The following is a 15922-nucleotide window of genomic DNA, read 5'->3' as shown; positions in this document are numbered from 1 at the left end:
TACATGGATGAAAAATTAATGTAGCAAGAGACATGTGGCATTTTGGAGTGAGGAAGGCTGATGGGTGACAAGAGCTCCATAAATTAGAAGCAGAGCAAGGGTACACGGTAATAAGCATTTCTCCATGGAAGAAATGCCAGTAACCAGCGGGGGAAAGTTTGAATAAGAAGTTTGGTGGGGATACGAGGGAAAGCCTCTCAACCAGAGGGTAGTTGGAAATGGACACACTGATGGGATGCTGGAGGCAGAGACTCCCACACCCAGGGGTGCACCTGAATCACCAGGACATCTAAGGCTATGGGCCAAGGGCTGATGGATGGGTATTTGCTGGCCAGAACAGTGGCTGAAGGGCCTTGTTACCCTGCTGTATTGACTCAAAGGGAGCCTTTGAGAATCCATAGCAACGTTCACAAAATGGCAGGGGAACTCAGTAGGTCAGGCAACATCCGCGGAAAGGAATAAACAGTCGATGTTTCGGGCCAATACCCATTATCAGGACTGGAAGTGTGTGGGGGGGGGGGGGGGGCGGAGAGAAAAAGATGCCAAAATAGGAAGGTGAGGGGTGGGGAAGGGGGACGTAGGTGATAGATTAAGTCAGGTGGGTGCAAGAGGGGGATGAAGTAAGAAACTGGGAGGTGATGTGGAAAAGGTAATGGACTGAAGAAGGAATTTGATAGGAGAGAAGAGTGGATCGTGGGAGAAAGGAAACCCATAGTTAGACGTCCTTCAAACTCTGCACTAACGAAAAACACCCAGTAATTAGTTAAGATTCATACCTCCTTCCATTTTTTCAAAAACTAAGTAGAACTTGTCCTCATCTTCAAAGAATTCAATAAGTTCAAGAATGTTCCTGAGGTAAAGGATTAAAAAAAGTTCTAAAAAGCGAAACATCACAATTCAGTCTACAACATCTAATGTGCCAAGCTCTATTCAAACATTTGACATCACCCTGCGTTGAATTTTTTTTTATACAATGAAAAACTGCTGGCTTGTTAAATAAAAGATGCCACTGAATGGGGGAAAAAGATTAGAGTTCTGTGCAGCAGGAATAATCGTGCCGCTGCCACATTTAAGCTTTGTTAAAACAAAGTTATTTCCTTGTCTTACATCAGGATTATCTATTTATGGCAATCACCTGTTGAACTAAAATTGATCCTGTCAGCAAACACCAACATCGGGAGCATTAACAGGCTCTTGCTTCTTTTAGGATTAACTGAGAGCCAACCAGTACCTGTGTCCCTGACACTGATAGAGCATCTCCACCTCACGGAACACCCGACTGCGACTGTGGCCCGGTCGTTTCTCAATAATCTGTAACAAGATTAAAAAGATCAGCTTTATTTTTATCACACCGACATAGGAACAGTGAGATGTGCTGTTTGTGCCAACGAGTGACAGTCTGAGGACGTGCTGAGGGTTGCCTCGCAAGCCCACAACTTCCTCGCCCTGACCCATACGTGGGAGGAGAATGGAGCACCCACAGGAATCCGACAAGGTCACAGGGAGAACGTACAAACTCCCTACAGACAGCTGCAGGAATTGAACTCCAATCAGCTCTGCTGTAAGACATTACACTAACCACAACACTACCATGCCAACTCACTTAATAAAAATAAAACTCTTTGCTATCTGCAGGCACAACATCCTATCAAACCTAATGACTGAATGACCACAGCCCTTCTACTTTTACAATTAAGTTAACAGTTTCATCTATGGCGGGAAAGAAGCAGTCAACATTTCTGGACGAGACCCTTCTTCAGGACTGGAAAGGAAGCGGGAAGAAGCCAGAACTTTCCTTTCTCCCAGGATCCACTCTCCTTTCCCATCAATTCCTTCTTCAGTCTGTTACAGTATCCATCTGTCACCTCCCAGCTCCTTTGTTCATAGTCCCCCCCCCCCACACCCAAGCCCTTTCCCCTCCCCTTGTCTCACCAATCACCTGCTAGCTTGTACTCCTCCCTCTACCCTCCCACTTTTTCATTCTGGCTTCTGCCGTCTTCCTTTCCAGTCCTGATGAAGGGTCTTGGGCTAAAACATCGACTGTTTACTCTCTTCCACAGATCCCGCCCAACCGGTTGAGTTCCTCCAGCATTTTGCATACTTTTAGATGTCTGTGCATACTTGACTAACTGTTGTTCAGTTTACTCTGCAGTCGTCAGCAATTCTGCTTTACAAACATTTCCCATCTGCACTATTGAACTGTCCACAGGTAATCAACGGAGCTAAATCTGTGAACTAAGGCAGAATTTGTTGAACAGTGGTATCACTTTGCAAAAATGGTATTTTTCTTACTGAATCAATTAGGCACAACCCAAAGGAAACTCCTTGCCAGTTATTTGTGAATAGAACACTTTCCATTCACTTTATGCAATAGTGCATACACTCAGTGTAATAAACTAGCATCTGCAGCCCGTCTCCGACGCATGCATTTTACACTGGTTCCTTCTGGTAGCAACTACTGCGCCTTAAAGGGTCTGTCATTGACTGTTCAACTTCCGATTTATTTACCACACGTACATGGTAACAGTTCAATGAAATGTATCATTTGCGTTAGACCCAAAATGCCTAAGGGTTTGCTGGGGGCTGCCCACAACGGTCGCCACACATTCCACGCCAACAAAGCACGGCCACAGTTCATTGGCAGTTTTGCTGATTTCAAAGTTCAAGTAAATTTATTATCCAACTGCGTATATGTCACTATATACAACCCTGAGGTTTGTTTTCTTGTGGGCATTTAAAGAAACGTAGAAACACTACAGCACAATACAGACTATTCCGTCCACAATACTGTGCCAAAGAGTAAATACAAAGAAGCACAATAGAATCAATCAAAAAACACACACAAAATGGTCTAACTAAAGCACAAAAGGCATACTGTGCAAGTACAGAAAAAAAAGAGACAGACAGAACAAATACAGAAAAAAAATACTGAGTATGTGTTGTAGAGTCCTTGAACTAGAGGGGATAACTTCACTCAAATTCACTTGCCACATCACTGAAATGTTCCCACAACCCATGGACTCATTTTCAAGAATTCTATCTTATGTTCTCGATATTCGTTGCTTATTTATTATTTCTTTTTTATATTTGCACAGTTTATTGTCTTTTGTAAGCTGGCTGAATGCCCAAGTTGCCGTGGTCTTTCATTGATTCTATTGTGGTTATTATTTTGTTCTGTATGTATGGAGAATGCCCGCAAGAAAATGAATCTCAGGGTTGTATACGTAGCTTGATAATAAATTTACTGAGAACTGTGAAAGCGAGCCCATAGGTAGTTTAGTGCTGGGGTGAGAAGTAATCCATGTTGGTTCAGGAGGCCGAGTTTGAGCAAGGGTTAAAAGTCTTCAGAAAAAAAATATTGCTGATAGGAACCACTCTCAAGGCAAACACACTTTTACACTTTGTACTGAGGCATATCGCACACAGAACCACCCTAAACAGCTTATCACCCAACAGAAGAACACTTGGTCGGAAGATTTTTTTAATAAAAGTTTAAACAAAAACATTTGTTGAAGTTGGAAATGAAAAGGAGAAAAAGAACGTGCATTTTCCACCAATGCAATGAACACCATTCACACACCATCTGAATTCAGTCAGCTTCCTTTAGCACAAAAGGAAATGTTTTAAAGCCGTCTTTTTTTTTCCAAATCCTCTCCCAATTCAGAAGATTTGGTAGATTCTTTAGCTCAGCAATGTGATTCAGATGGAAAGCTCTTCGGAGATCACTGCGGGCACAAATTAAAAACAGCTGCTCCAAGCAGAAAAAGTTTGCAAACAGCAGCTGCATGGCTGCAGTCTCAGTATCTCCGCTCGCTCTTCCCCTCCCCCAGTGACACCAACCAACACTGCTGTTGCTTTGGCTCGCAGCCCTGAACACGGTGTCCTGACTGGCAGGCGCTCACGAGGCAGTCCGCAGACAACAGCCGCACCCTCTTCACTCACCAATAACACGACAACCGGGTCACACCCTGGCCTGCTGCACCAGGCAGGCACCCTACTGCTCACTTAGGGAGGATCAATACAGCAGGACGACTCCCTGGCAGAGAGGCAGGAGCTTTAAAGAGGGTCCGAGGACAAATACTACCCCCCCCCCACACAGTGGGTAGCTGAATCTAGGTGACTGCCCGAGAGGGAGGAGGCAAATGCCCTTAACGTTTTAGTGTCTGATGGTGCGGTTATGCTATTACGGCTCAGGGAGTAAGAGTTCAACTCCAGCAGCCCCTGTAAGGAGGTTTGTACGTGTGAGCTCGGGTTTTCTATCGATTACTGCAATACAGTCGTACGAGTTAGGAGGTTAATAGGCCGCTGTAAACTGTCCTGAGATTAAACTAGGGTTACCCGGAGTGGTGTGGCTTGGTGGGCCACAAGGACCTACGCTGTGGGGTATCTCCAAACAAACATAAATATGGCAGATGCGCACTAGCCCAACGAGCCCACATTGCCTAATTACACCCATGACCAATTAACCTACTAACCCGGATGTCTTGGGAATGTGGGAGGAAACCAGAGCACCCAGAGGAAACCCACACAGTCACAATGTACAAACTCCTGACAGACCGTGGCGGGAATCGAACTTGCTGGCACTATAAAGTGTAAACCTTATCTCCTCTCCCCACCAGCCCCCCCCACCCCCGCAGAGGTGTCTAACACTAGAAGGCAAAGGTAAGGGACAAGAGGGTTAGAGGATCCAAGGGAGACATTTTTCCCCGGATTGCCCAAGGTGGTAAAGGCAAATGCCCTCAGAACGTTTAATTGTCTAGGCAAGGCAGAGAAGGCCATGAGGCAAGTGTAGCTAATGGGATTAAGTGCTCATTTAAGTCATAGAACACTGCAGCACAGAAACAGGCCCTTCGGCTCATCTAGTCCAAACTGTTATTCGGCCTACTCCCATTGACCTGCAGCAGGACCAAAGCCCTTTATACCCCTCCATCCATGTACCAATCCAAACTTCGCTTAAACGTTGAAACTGAACCCAAATCTACCACTTCCACTGGCAGCTCGCTCCACATTCTCACCGCCCCGAGTGAAGATTCCACCCCCCAAGTTCTCCTTAGATACTCTTAACCCATGACCTCCCACTCTAGTCTGACCCAACACCAGTGGAAAAAACGTTGCTTGCATTTACCCTACCCATACACCTCCATTTTGTAAACTTCCATCAAATCTGGGAGCGCAGGAGATTGGGGGCGAGGGAGATTTCACAGAGGTACACAAAAATATGTTCTTAGTTGTTTTTAAAATCTTCAACAAGGTAGACAAATGTTCAGGGCTTCCACAAGCTGCAAGCAGAAGAAATACTGGAAACACTGAGCAGGTCAGGCAACATCTATGGGAGAAATCCCCAGTGTTATCCATTTCTCATCACGGATGCTGCCCGACCCACTGAAGGGTTAACAGAGTTTGAAACTGGTGTATTAATGTCACAGGTACTGAGATACAGTGAAAAACTTGTCATGTATACTGTTCATACAGATGTAATCATTACAGAGTGCATTAAGGTGGAACAATAACAATGCAGAATCAAATGTAACAGCTAAAAGAAAGTTCTTCTTTGACTTAAGCCCATCACCTCTACTGGGGTGTAGACTGCTGCCAGAGTACTCTGTCCTGGGCCAGCCCATCAAAGATCCTTCCTCTCCTGAGGATGAGGCCTTTGGAGCTTCTATTGCCATTTCTGTAGCTCTGGATTTTTACAGGATGGGATTACTAGTCCCATGCCGAACCCTCCTCCCTTCTCAGCGGGGCAGAGTTACAGAGAAAGTGCAGTACAAGTAAACAGCAAGGCGTACAATCGTAACGAGATAGACGGTGCAAGATCATAACGAGATAGATGGTGCAAGCAGGATTCTGTTCTTACAGCTTCCATACTCATCCTCTAGAAATAATACAGACACTTCACTTGCACTGCCCTTGTTCTACCTCAAAGTAATGAATTTTGATTTTCATTGAAAATAAGCTACCGTTTGCAGAATGTCTGCCTGAGGCCTCAAAAACCATTTAGGAAAATCCGCCCAGGGGATCACTGGGGTCTCGCTCCCTCCCATTCATGATCTTTACCGGGAGCATTGTAGAGGAAAGGCACGAAGTATTGTTGAGGATCCCTCCCACCCACTTCACAGTCTCAGACTCCCTACCATCAGGAAGGAGGTAGGGAAACATCAGGACTGGGACTGCCAGACTAGGTACAGCTTCTTCCCTCAGGCTGTGAGCCTAACCACTGAGGTCTCGTCACTAGAACAGTGAGCCGTTTAACTGCCCTGGCGCAACGTGCACTTTGTGTTATATTTTATTAACTTATTTATGGTAATATTTTGTTTTACGTGCTGCATGTGATATATGTACTGTGGGTGCACTGTGGTCCGGAGGAACATCGTTTCATTTGGTTGTGTACATGTAGTCAGATGACAATAAACTTGAACTTGAGGTCGCCTGCATTTTAAATACCCCTTTCCTTCCACATTACACAGCCACCATATTTATTCAGGTCACCTTAGTAACTCAAAATCATTTCTGCCCTCTTTCTGCTAATGATACCAAAATTCATGCTGTCATTTCAAAACAATGTAAAACTCCTTCTGACCTTCTTTATGTTGTCTCCTATATTATAGAAGAAAGCCTATCTTGTCCCATTGCAATCACACTGGTCTTAACTGGTTTAAACAATCACAGAGTAACTTTATTTGCCACATACATTTATATTTATTAGTGATTTGCTGTGTGTGTTGGCTTGACATGCAACAAAAACATTCAACAATTATAAGGAATTATATATAAAGTTAGAGGTTAAAGTTTGGAAATTGAATAAGATGTGCAAATACCAGCATGCATCATTTCACAAATGAGAATTATGGGTTAACGCTGAGATTTTTAGCTTGTCTTGTCAAAGTTTGTCCTCTGCCAAGGCCACTGCCAAGTATGGTCAGGAAACTAAACTGAAACTCAAGTTTAAAAAAAAATTGCACTCTGGGCTGGGATTCAAAATCAATCTCCAAACCGTTAGATTATTGTCTCCAGCACCAACATGCACAAGTGTACAACCACCGCGACAGACTAGACTGTCGAAAGGCCTCCATTCCCCTAAGGAGGCCCTTGCTCACTCTTCCATTAGCCAGTTCCACTGTCTCTCAACGCCTGCATTTCTTATCCCCTCTCCACAGATGAAATTGCAACTCCAGCTGTAGATTTAATAGTTACTCAGCCTGCATTTATACAAGAATACCATCTCCCATCCCCTCAGGTTGAAGCCTGTTCGACCTGTCAATTTGCCTTTAGAACTCTCTAGGCAATAAGCAAGCCAGCATTTCATTAGTTTGAGGAAATCCAGTATGTCACCAAAGAGTGGCAAATTCCTACAGAGGTACTGCAGGGAGCATTCTAACCGGTTGCATTACCATCTGGTAGGCAGATGCCACTGCACAGGATCAGAAAAAGCTGCAGAGGATTGCAAACTCAGCTAGCTCCATCATGGGCACTGGTATCCCTCGCATCGAGGACATCTTCAAGAAAGCAGGATCCATCACAAAAGACCCCACCATCCAGGAGGTGCCCTCCTCACAATATTTACCAACCGGGAGGAGGTTACGTTTCAGTAACAACTTCTTCCTCTCCGCCATCAGATTTCTGAATGGACCAAAATCCGCACAACACTACCTCACTATTTTGCTCTCCCTTTGCACTACTTTTTAATATAGTCTTATTGTAATTTGTAGTATACTTTATGTATTCTTTCCACAAAACAAATTTACCGACATGTCAGTGGTAATAAACTTGTTTCTGAGTTTTGACATTTGTACAGCAAGTTATTTGCATATTAATTTGTAGCTACCACAGTCTCCCACATCCCTTTCTTATTCATAGTTTGGAAGGCAGTTACAAAGCTCTGTGCTCCTCATTATGACATTTCTACCAATTCCACCTCCTGCAGAGTCAAAAGTTAGTAACTTCCCACCCTACCCTCCCAGCGGGCAGAAGATACCAAAACCCTGAAAGCACACACAACCAGGCTCAAAGAACAGCTTCTATCCCCTGTTGTAAGACTACTGAATGTTCCTTTGTTCAATAAGATGAAAGGCTTCTTCTGCAGCATCATCAGATTTCTGAATGCACAATGAACACTAGCACACTTTTTATAAAAAAAACTCTTTTTGCATTTTTTCTATATACATTATTGTGCAAAAGTCTTAAGCAGATTGAAAAATTACAGTAAATTTATCATCAACGTACGTATGTTAACATATACTACCTGACACTCATTTTATAGGCAAGAAAACATAGAATTTATTAAACAACACTGAACAATACAGCACTGGAACAAGCCCTTCAGCTAACAATACTGTAATACACTAAATAATCAAATGGCCATCTAAACTAATCCCTTTTGTCTACACGATTCCCATACCTTTCCATTTTCCTATGTACCTATCTAAATGTCTTTTAAAAAGTCCCTGATGTTTCTACCTCTACCACCACCTCAGGCAGAGCATTCCAGACACCCACCACTCTGTAAAAAAAATACTTGCCCCTCTTTTTTTAACAAAATCCTAAACATAAGCAAAGACCAACAACCAAGTGCAAAAAAAGACAACTGATCCCATAACTAATTCTCAAGGACTCTTGTTCTCAATATTATTTATTAGCACGGTTTCAGAGTTGTGGTGCGTGATGTTAGCCTTCCACCAACCACAACACTGAAATAGCTATAGAAGGTTGTTAAGCAAGAGACGACGGATGCTGAGGTCTAGAGTCAAAACCAAACAGCTGGATAAACTCAGTGGGTCAGGCAGCGTCCGTGGAGGCAGGAGGGTGATTGGGGTATCAGGCTGCAACCTGAGATCAATATCAACTCATTTGAATGTGACCTAGGCTTGATGATATTTTCCAGTTGCCTCTTGTGCGCATCAAATTGATCTTTGGACACTACTACTAGGCGTAGGACATAGAAGAGCTCAGCACAGGAAAAGGCCCTTCTACCCACAATGGCTGTGTGATCCATATCCTACCATTGGGCACAAAGACAACATACCAGCGCCAAAACCAGTCACAGTCTTATTAACTAGTTGGCAAGGGAAAGGAAAAGGTCTTGGAGTAACATTTCCTAATGCAGCCAACCACTCCCTGCCCCCAAACTAACACACTGCTCAGTAGATGCCATCCACACTCAGTGGCCACTTTATTAGGAACCCGGTGTGGTCTTCTGCTGAAGGCCCATCCACTTCAAGGTTCAACACATCATGCATTCAGAACTGCTCTTCTGCACACTTCTGTTCTAACACGTGGTTATTTGAGTTGCTGTCAGCTTGAACGAGTATGGCCATTCTCCTCCGACCTCTCTCATTAATGAGGGTGCTTTTGTCTACAGAACTGCCACTCGTTGGTTGCCTTTTTTTGCACCATTCTCTGTAAACTTTAGAGCTGGGGGTCCCAAACTTTTTTATGCCATGGGCCCCTAACAATAACCAAGTGGTCTGTAGATCCCAGGTTGGGAACCTCTACTCTACAGATTGTTGCCTACAAAAATCCCAGATCATCAGCAGTTTCTGAGATACTCGAACCACCCTGTCTGGCACCAACTATCATTCCATGGTCAAAGTCAATTAAACCACATTTCTTCCCCATTCTGATGTTTGATCTGAAGACCTTGGTCATGTCTGCAAGCTTTTATGCATTGAGTTGCTGGCACATTAGATATTTGCATTAATGAGCAGGTGTACCTAACAGAGTGGCCACCGAGTGTACGTTCTGCGGGACGGGGTGCAACACTCACCTTCACAGCATACTCTTTATTGGTGATTAGATTTCCACAGGTCTGTACCCTGGCAAAAGACCCCTCCCCCAACATCTCTCCGTTCAGCTTGTAAACATCTGTGGGAAAAAAGACAAAGTCAGCTCAGACACACCCATACAGTCACAGAACAAAGCACCGCGAGCTGCTCCCATCTTCCTGTGCTTGGCCCATTGCCCTCTAAACCTCTACTGTCCATGGCATAAAGGCATCAGTCCTTGGCTGGGAACCTGACCTTGATGGCTTTTAAATGGCGCCCATGTGCCCACCTCAAGCACCATTTCTGGCAGCTCATTCCAAACACATAACTACTTCTTCCTGAAAAAGCCATCTCTGAAGTCCCTTTTGAATCCCTCACCTCTGATCTTAAATTGATGCCCTCTTGTTTTTAGTACCCCTCTCTCCCCCCCCCCCCCCAGTAAAAAGACTATGTTTTCACCCTGTCTCCACCCTCACAATCTTATATAGCTTCAACAGGTCACCCCCATTCCAGCGAATACAAGTCCTAGCCTACACAAGCACTCCTCGAATCTCCGGCCCCCAAGTCCAGGTAATAGTTTGGTATATGCTTTCTGCTCTCTTTCTAGTTTAATAACATCCTTCCTGTAACTCATGGCAACCAAAAGGAAGGTCGACCAAACTTAAAATACACAAACAAATAATTCAAGAAAAAGTAAACATCACTTCTTCCAAAACTCAAACTTGTATGCAGAACTTTCACATATTCAAGGACACTCTTGTGCCTACAAAACAGAAAACCAAAGGAAAAAGGTTTACTGTTTCCAATGCCTCTTAAATTTCTGCTGAACAACAGCTTCCATCTTCAGTCAGGATAGCAGTACAGCAGGGAGAGGCCATTCAGCCCCACCAGTCCATTCTGATCACCGTTTGCAGAGCTTGCACCAATTTCCTACCCCTCCATGTACCTTTTCACATGCTTACTGTATCTGCTGCAACCACATCCTCTGGCAGCTCGTTCCATATGCTTAACACCATTGCTGTGAAAAAGTTACCCTTGGGCTGCTTTTAAATCTTTCCCCAGCACCCTATAAACTTTTGCCCCCTAACTCTGGACACCCCTACCCTGGGGATGAATCAGTTACCATCCAATTATCTATGCCTCACAAATTTAAATATTTTTGTAACTGGCATGCTGAGTCAGTATTGCCTGGTGAAACCAGCTATTCAGACCGATATTTCTTTGACAGTTATCTCTCTGGTTACAGCTGGAAGTCTGACCAATTAACATCATTGAAGCCCATGGTTTAAGTGTGGGGGTTTAAATCACGCCTCACTAACAATCCAGAACTGTTTTCTTTACGTACATTTCTTTGTTTCCTGTCAGTCACCTTATGTACAGACAGCCCTGTGCCCAGCATCACTTTTATGGCATATAAAGTATACAAGCCATCTTATATTTATATTTATTGTTTTTAAAATTCTTGTCATGTGACACATCTAGTGTTTTTTATGTCCAGAGTAACAATTATTTCATTTTACTTTACACTTGTGTACTGGAAATGACATTAATCTTGGAAACTGGAATGCAGTCTACCACAAGTAAATTATTCTACAAGAGAGGGTCTACCTTCAAACCTGCCACAGTAATAATTCATCCTACAAGAGAGGGTCTACCTTCAAACCTGCCACAGTAATAATTCATCCTACAAGAGAGGGTCTACCTTCAAACCTGCCACAGTAATAATTCATCCTACAAGAGAGGGTCTACCTTCAAACCTGCCACAGTAATAATTCATCCTACAAGAGAGGGTCTACCTTCAAACCTGCCACAGTAATAATTCATCCTACAAGAGAGGGTCTACCTTCAAACCTGCCACTGAAGCTGTCTGTGGCCCGACATCGTTTTTTCTTTTTGTTTCTTTTCTTTGCGTCTGGGATGTCAATGGGTTTACTTGAGGGCATGTCTACGATAAAACAATAACATTTAAATAGCTTTAAACTTCAAATTTGAGCACATACACACAATAATTAAACATACAATGCAATATATTAAAAAACTGAACTCACTGACAACTTACCAGGTCTTCCAGGACAGTCAAAATTAAACACCTTCTCAATATGAGATGGCTCAGTGTCATCACAAAATCCATCAAAGGGAGTCTGACCCTGTCATACAATAGTAACCGTCAGCAAGTTGTTTATAAAAGAGCCCTGAAAAAATTATAAAATTAGCTCCGAATAAAATTCAGAGATACTGCAAAGCAGAACTAGAACGCATTATATGTATAAAAACAATCAGAGGAGCTTTCAGCTATATGCTGAAGTCCGCCTACTTGTTTCTTGCATCAGCCGGACCACAAAATGGAGGCGGCTTTAAAGTAAAAAGACCGGAACATTAATTCACACACCGAAAAGCTCATCTAAACCCAGATAACCAGCAATTACTGTAACAAGGGCGCAGTGAAAAATCGGAAAAAAAACATGTTTAGTTTCAGCGTCGGCTCTGCTTACATAACACACCTTTGCCACAGTTCGGCCGCACCAATATTTAATCCAATATTTTAATGCCTCTTTGCAAATAAATAGATTATTCCGCAATTCCCTCCGCCCACCCACCCGCTCTGTTGACACTCGCGAGTTTTTACCTTGAAGGAGTGATGGAAACCTTTCAGCTCTGCAATCTTGTTCTGAACCATTTTTTTTTTCTTCACAGTACCAGTAACAATTTCCAAAACAAAACACAAAAAAATCCACAAAAGTCTCAGATACGAAGAAGGCAGGAACCCGCTATTGTCTTAGTGTATATGGCCTGAAATGCAAACGAGAAGGCTTACGTTTATTAAATTGAGGAGCGCCTCCGTTTCATTAAATCCGCACGAATCTCAAAACAAGGCTAGGTGGCACTTCAGATTTATCTTCTTTTTCTCTAAACCATGTCATAAATACAATTTACAATGCCTGCTCTAGCTACATTCAAATATAGTCAGTGGGTACTCTAAATTTGCAGACGAGAGACTCTTACCTGCACAACACTCCCCTCACTAGCCAGCCAGCAGCCTAGTGCTAATCTACGAGCGGCGGCTGTGTGAGCAGCGGATTTATAACCTGCCGTCCGTAAACAGAGCGCAGCCCTACGTGCGGAGCCGAGCCTGGGAACAGTCTGCAGCTCACGGCCCGGCCTCGCCAATCACAGCGCTCCCCCCCGCCCCGCTACGTGCACTTAACTCCTTCCTCACCCCAGCGTTGCTCCGGCTTGCATCAGGCAGCCCGGGACGCGCTCCTCCTCCATTGGCTCCGTGCACTTTCTTAACCTTCGCCGAGCCGGTTTGGGAAGAATGTACAATCGAAGCACAATGACATAATCTCGTGTTTACAATCTCAGTCTCAGTGAGAGACATATTGTAGAATTCTATTCCCCCCCCTCCACCGACATAATCAACTCCTTAAAGACAAACTGAATTTCAGAGCGCATGATCATGATTCCTGAAGGTTGCCATTGCCGGGATGGGGGGGGGGGGGGTAGGGGCAGTTGTGGGGATAAGCTCCCACTACCATTTAAATGCTCCTAATGGCGTGATCTCAAATAGCCCCGACGACCTGCCTTTACGTGTGGCTCAGTTACTAAGTCTGGCAGAACCATTTCCAATGACAGGAGAAGGCTCCTTAAAATCAATTGCTTCGGCCAGGTGGGGCTCTTCAGCTGTGGCTGGCAGCTCATCTAGGAGAAGGAAAACTCTGTTCTCAAACCTCCGCTGCCTTATGGTTATACACACTGTTTGGGGAAGGCTTTGGGAGTAAACCCTGAGGGAAAATCCAGAGCTGGAGTCCCTAAGGCAGTCCGACATTGAGTTCAACACTGACTGGCAACTCCTGTAATGCCGCTGGTGCAGAGGGACTTGGGAGTGCTTGTGCGTGAATCACAAAAGGTCGGTTTGCAGGTGCAGCCGGCTGTCAAGAAGGCAAATGGGTTGTTGGCCTTCATTGCTAGAGGGATTGAATTTAAGAGCAGGAAGGTTATGCTGCAACTGTACAGGGTACTGGTGAGGCCACATCTGGAGTACTGCGTGCAGTTCTGGTCTCCTCACTGGAGGAAGGATGTACTGGCCTTGGAGGCGGTGCAGAGGAGGTTCACCAGGTTGATTCCAGAGATGAAGGGGTTAGACTATGATTGAGAGATTGAGACCGGAATTCAGAAGAATGAGAGGATATATAATAGCAACATATAAAATTATGAAGGATAGATAAGATAGAGGCAGGAAAGTTGTTTCCACTGGTAGGTGAGACTAGAACTAGGGGACTTAACCACAAGATTCTGCGAGTAGCTTTAGGATGAAGATGAGGAGCTGCTTTTCCCAGAGAGTGGTGAATCTGTGGAATTCTCTGCCCAAGGAAGCAGTGGAGGCTGTGGTGAACTATGTGCCTGTCTGGACACGCCCTCTGCTGAATGCTCCTGTGGCTCCTCCCACAGACCCCTGTATAAAGGCGGTTGAGGCCTGAGGCCTGAGCCCGGCCTCTCAGTCTCCAGGATGTAGTATGGTGGTCACTCACTGCTTGTTCCTTCTTCCAGTCAATAAAAGCCAATATCTTGCCTTTATGTCTCAGAGAGGGTTATTGATGGTGCATCAGAGGCTACCTCAGTAAATATATTTAAGACAAGGTTGGATAGATTTTTGCATAGTAGGGGAATTAAGATTTATGGGGAAAAGGCAGGTAGGTGGAGATGAGTCCATGGTCAGATCAGCCATGATCTTATTGAATGGTGGAGCAGGATGGACAGGCCGGATGGCCGACTCCTGCTCCTATTTCTTATGCGCTGCCTCTACTACGTATCTCACACTCTTTACTTATTTTCCATTTATAGTAATTTTATGCCTTGGATCTGTACTGCTGCCACAAAAGAACAAAATAGACAGTGATAATAAACTGATTCTGTTGCTTGCTTCTATTTCAGGTCAAACACCAATGCTTCAGTAAACTGCGAGGGTGTGCAATCCTGTAGTAACTGAAATGCTCCCACGCACGTAGCCTTTGTTGCCGTACACTGGAGTTTTCTATTATAAGCTCAATATAATTTTGAAATTATGTTAATATATTTGTGATATACCCTGTAATATATACTCATGAAAATAATCTGTAAATTTTCTAAATAGTAAACATACCAAGCCTTTACTTTGAAAAATTTTAGCGCTTCAATGAATTTACATTGTCAGTGTTTCATTTACAATACTGTTACAAATTGCAACAATAAACACAGAGTGGAAGTTGTGGCTCATTGTTAATAAACCACTGGCCTGCTGAATGTCAATGCCATCTAGTCAAAACATTTTACTTTTCCCATTGTGCTTGTCAGTTGTTTCGAATGCTTAACATTGTTTAACTGAGTTGTGGTTTGTAGTTGTACAATGTGCATATTACAAAACAAAGCATTTAAAATGAAGCACAGTTGTCAGGCTTTTTCCTGTTCTGAGCAAAGGTTGGTCTGTGAAGCTATAGAAAATATCAGAGGAAATGTTGTTGACCATCTTATCTTTATTTGCATAGTATTTACTTACAACACAGGAGGGAAGAGAGTTGAGTGGCTGCAGCTACTGGAGTCTAGAGCAATAAAGGCTACGTGCAGGAGAATCTCATTGGACCAGGACACATCAGTGTGGTGGCGGATGGGATAGTTGAAGATTTAAGTTGAGACACCACATGAGCCTCTTTGGCCCACTGAGTCTGTGTTAGCTTGTAAAACAATCCACTAATTTTCTCTGTAACCTACTCTTCCCCTGTGTCTATGAATTTCTCTTGGAGGAATAGTCTACACTGGCCTAGTAACCTGTGCAATGTGGGGTAAAGTCAGAGGACAAACAGAGTAGCACAGGGAACATGCAAACTCCATACAGTGAGCACCAGAAATGAGGTTTGGACACAGTCTGTTGGACAAGCGGAACTAAAATTGGATTTAGAGTTGTTACACGTATTGTGGTACAGTGAAAAGCTTTTTTTTGCATGGTTCCACACAGATCATTTCATCAGTGCATTGAGGTCACACAAGAGAAAACAAATACAGAATGTGGAATAAAGTGTAACAGAAAAAGCACATTCCAGGCAGATAATTAGCTTCAAGGCCACATCAAGGTAAACAAGGAGATCAAGAGATCATTCATTGGTTTGTTATGTGTCATGTCGTATGAT

General features: G+C 43.8%; 1 protein-coding gene across 2 annotated transcripts in view; it reads right to left on the bottom strand.

Moving 5' to 3' along the window:
- mknk2b (MAPK interacting serine/threonine kinase 2b) overlaps positions 1-12895 on the bottom strand; it is a 29191-nt gene extending 16296 nt beyond the window's left edge. The window contains exons 1-7 of one of the 2 annotated variants that reach the window (XM_059991030.1): positions 12765-12895; positions 12388-12551; positions 11821-11908; positions 11605-11706; positions 9764-9861; positions 1232-1311; positions 777-850 (exon numbers count right to left, since the gene is read on the bottom strand). In XM_059991030.1, coding sequence (XP_059847013.1) covers positions 777-850; positions 1232-1311; positions 9764-9861; positions 11605-11706; positions 11821-11908; positions 12388-12438 — 493 coding nt within the window. In that variant the 5' untranslated portion in view covers positions 12439-12551; positions 12765-12895. Of the gene's footprint in view, positions 1-776; positions 851-1231; positions 1312-9763; positions 9862-11604; positions 11707-11820; positions 11909-12387; positions 12552-12764 lie in introns of those variants that run through there. The other variant, XM_059991031.1, reaches the window with a different exon arrangement.
- Positions 12896-15922: the final 3027 nt, after the last annotated feature.

The sequence above is a fragment of the Hypanus sabinus genome, chromosome 16 (genome assembly GCF_030144855.1).
Source record: "Hypanus sabinus isolate sHypSab1 chromosome 16, sHypSab1.hap1, whole genome shotgun sequence".
In the NCBI taxonomy this organism is placed as follows: Eukaryota; Metazoa; Chordata; class Chondrichthyes; order Myliobatiformes; family Dasyatidae; genus Hypanus; species Hypanus sabinus.
The sequence above is the reverse complement of the archived record's forward strand: the minus strand, read 5'-3'. Positions and strand labels throughout refer to the sequence as shown.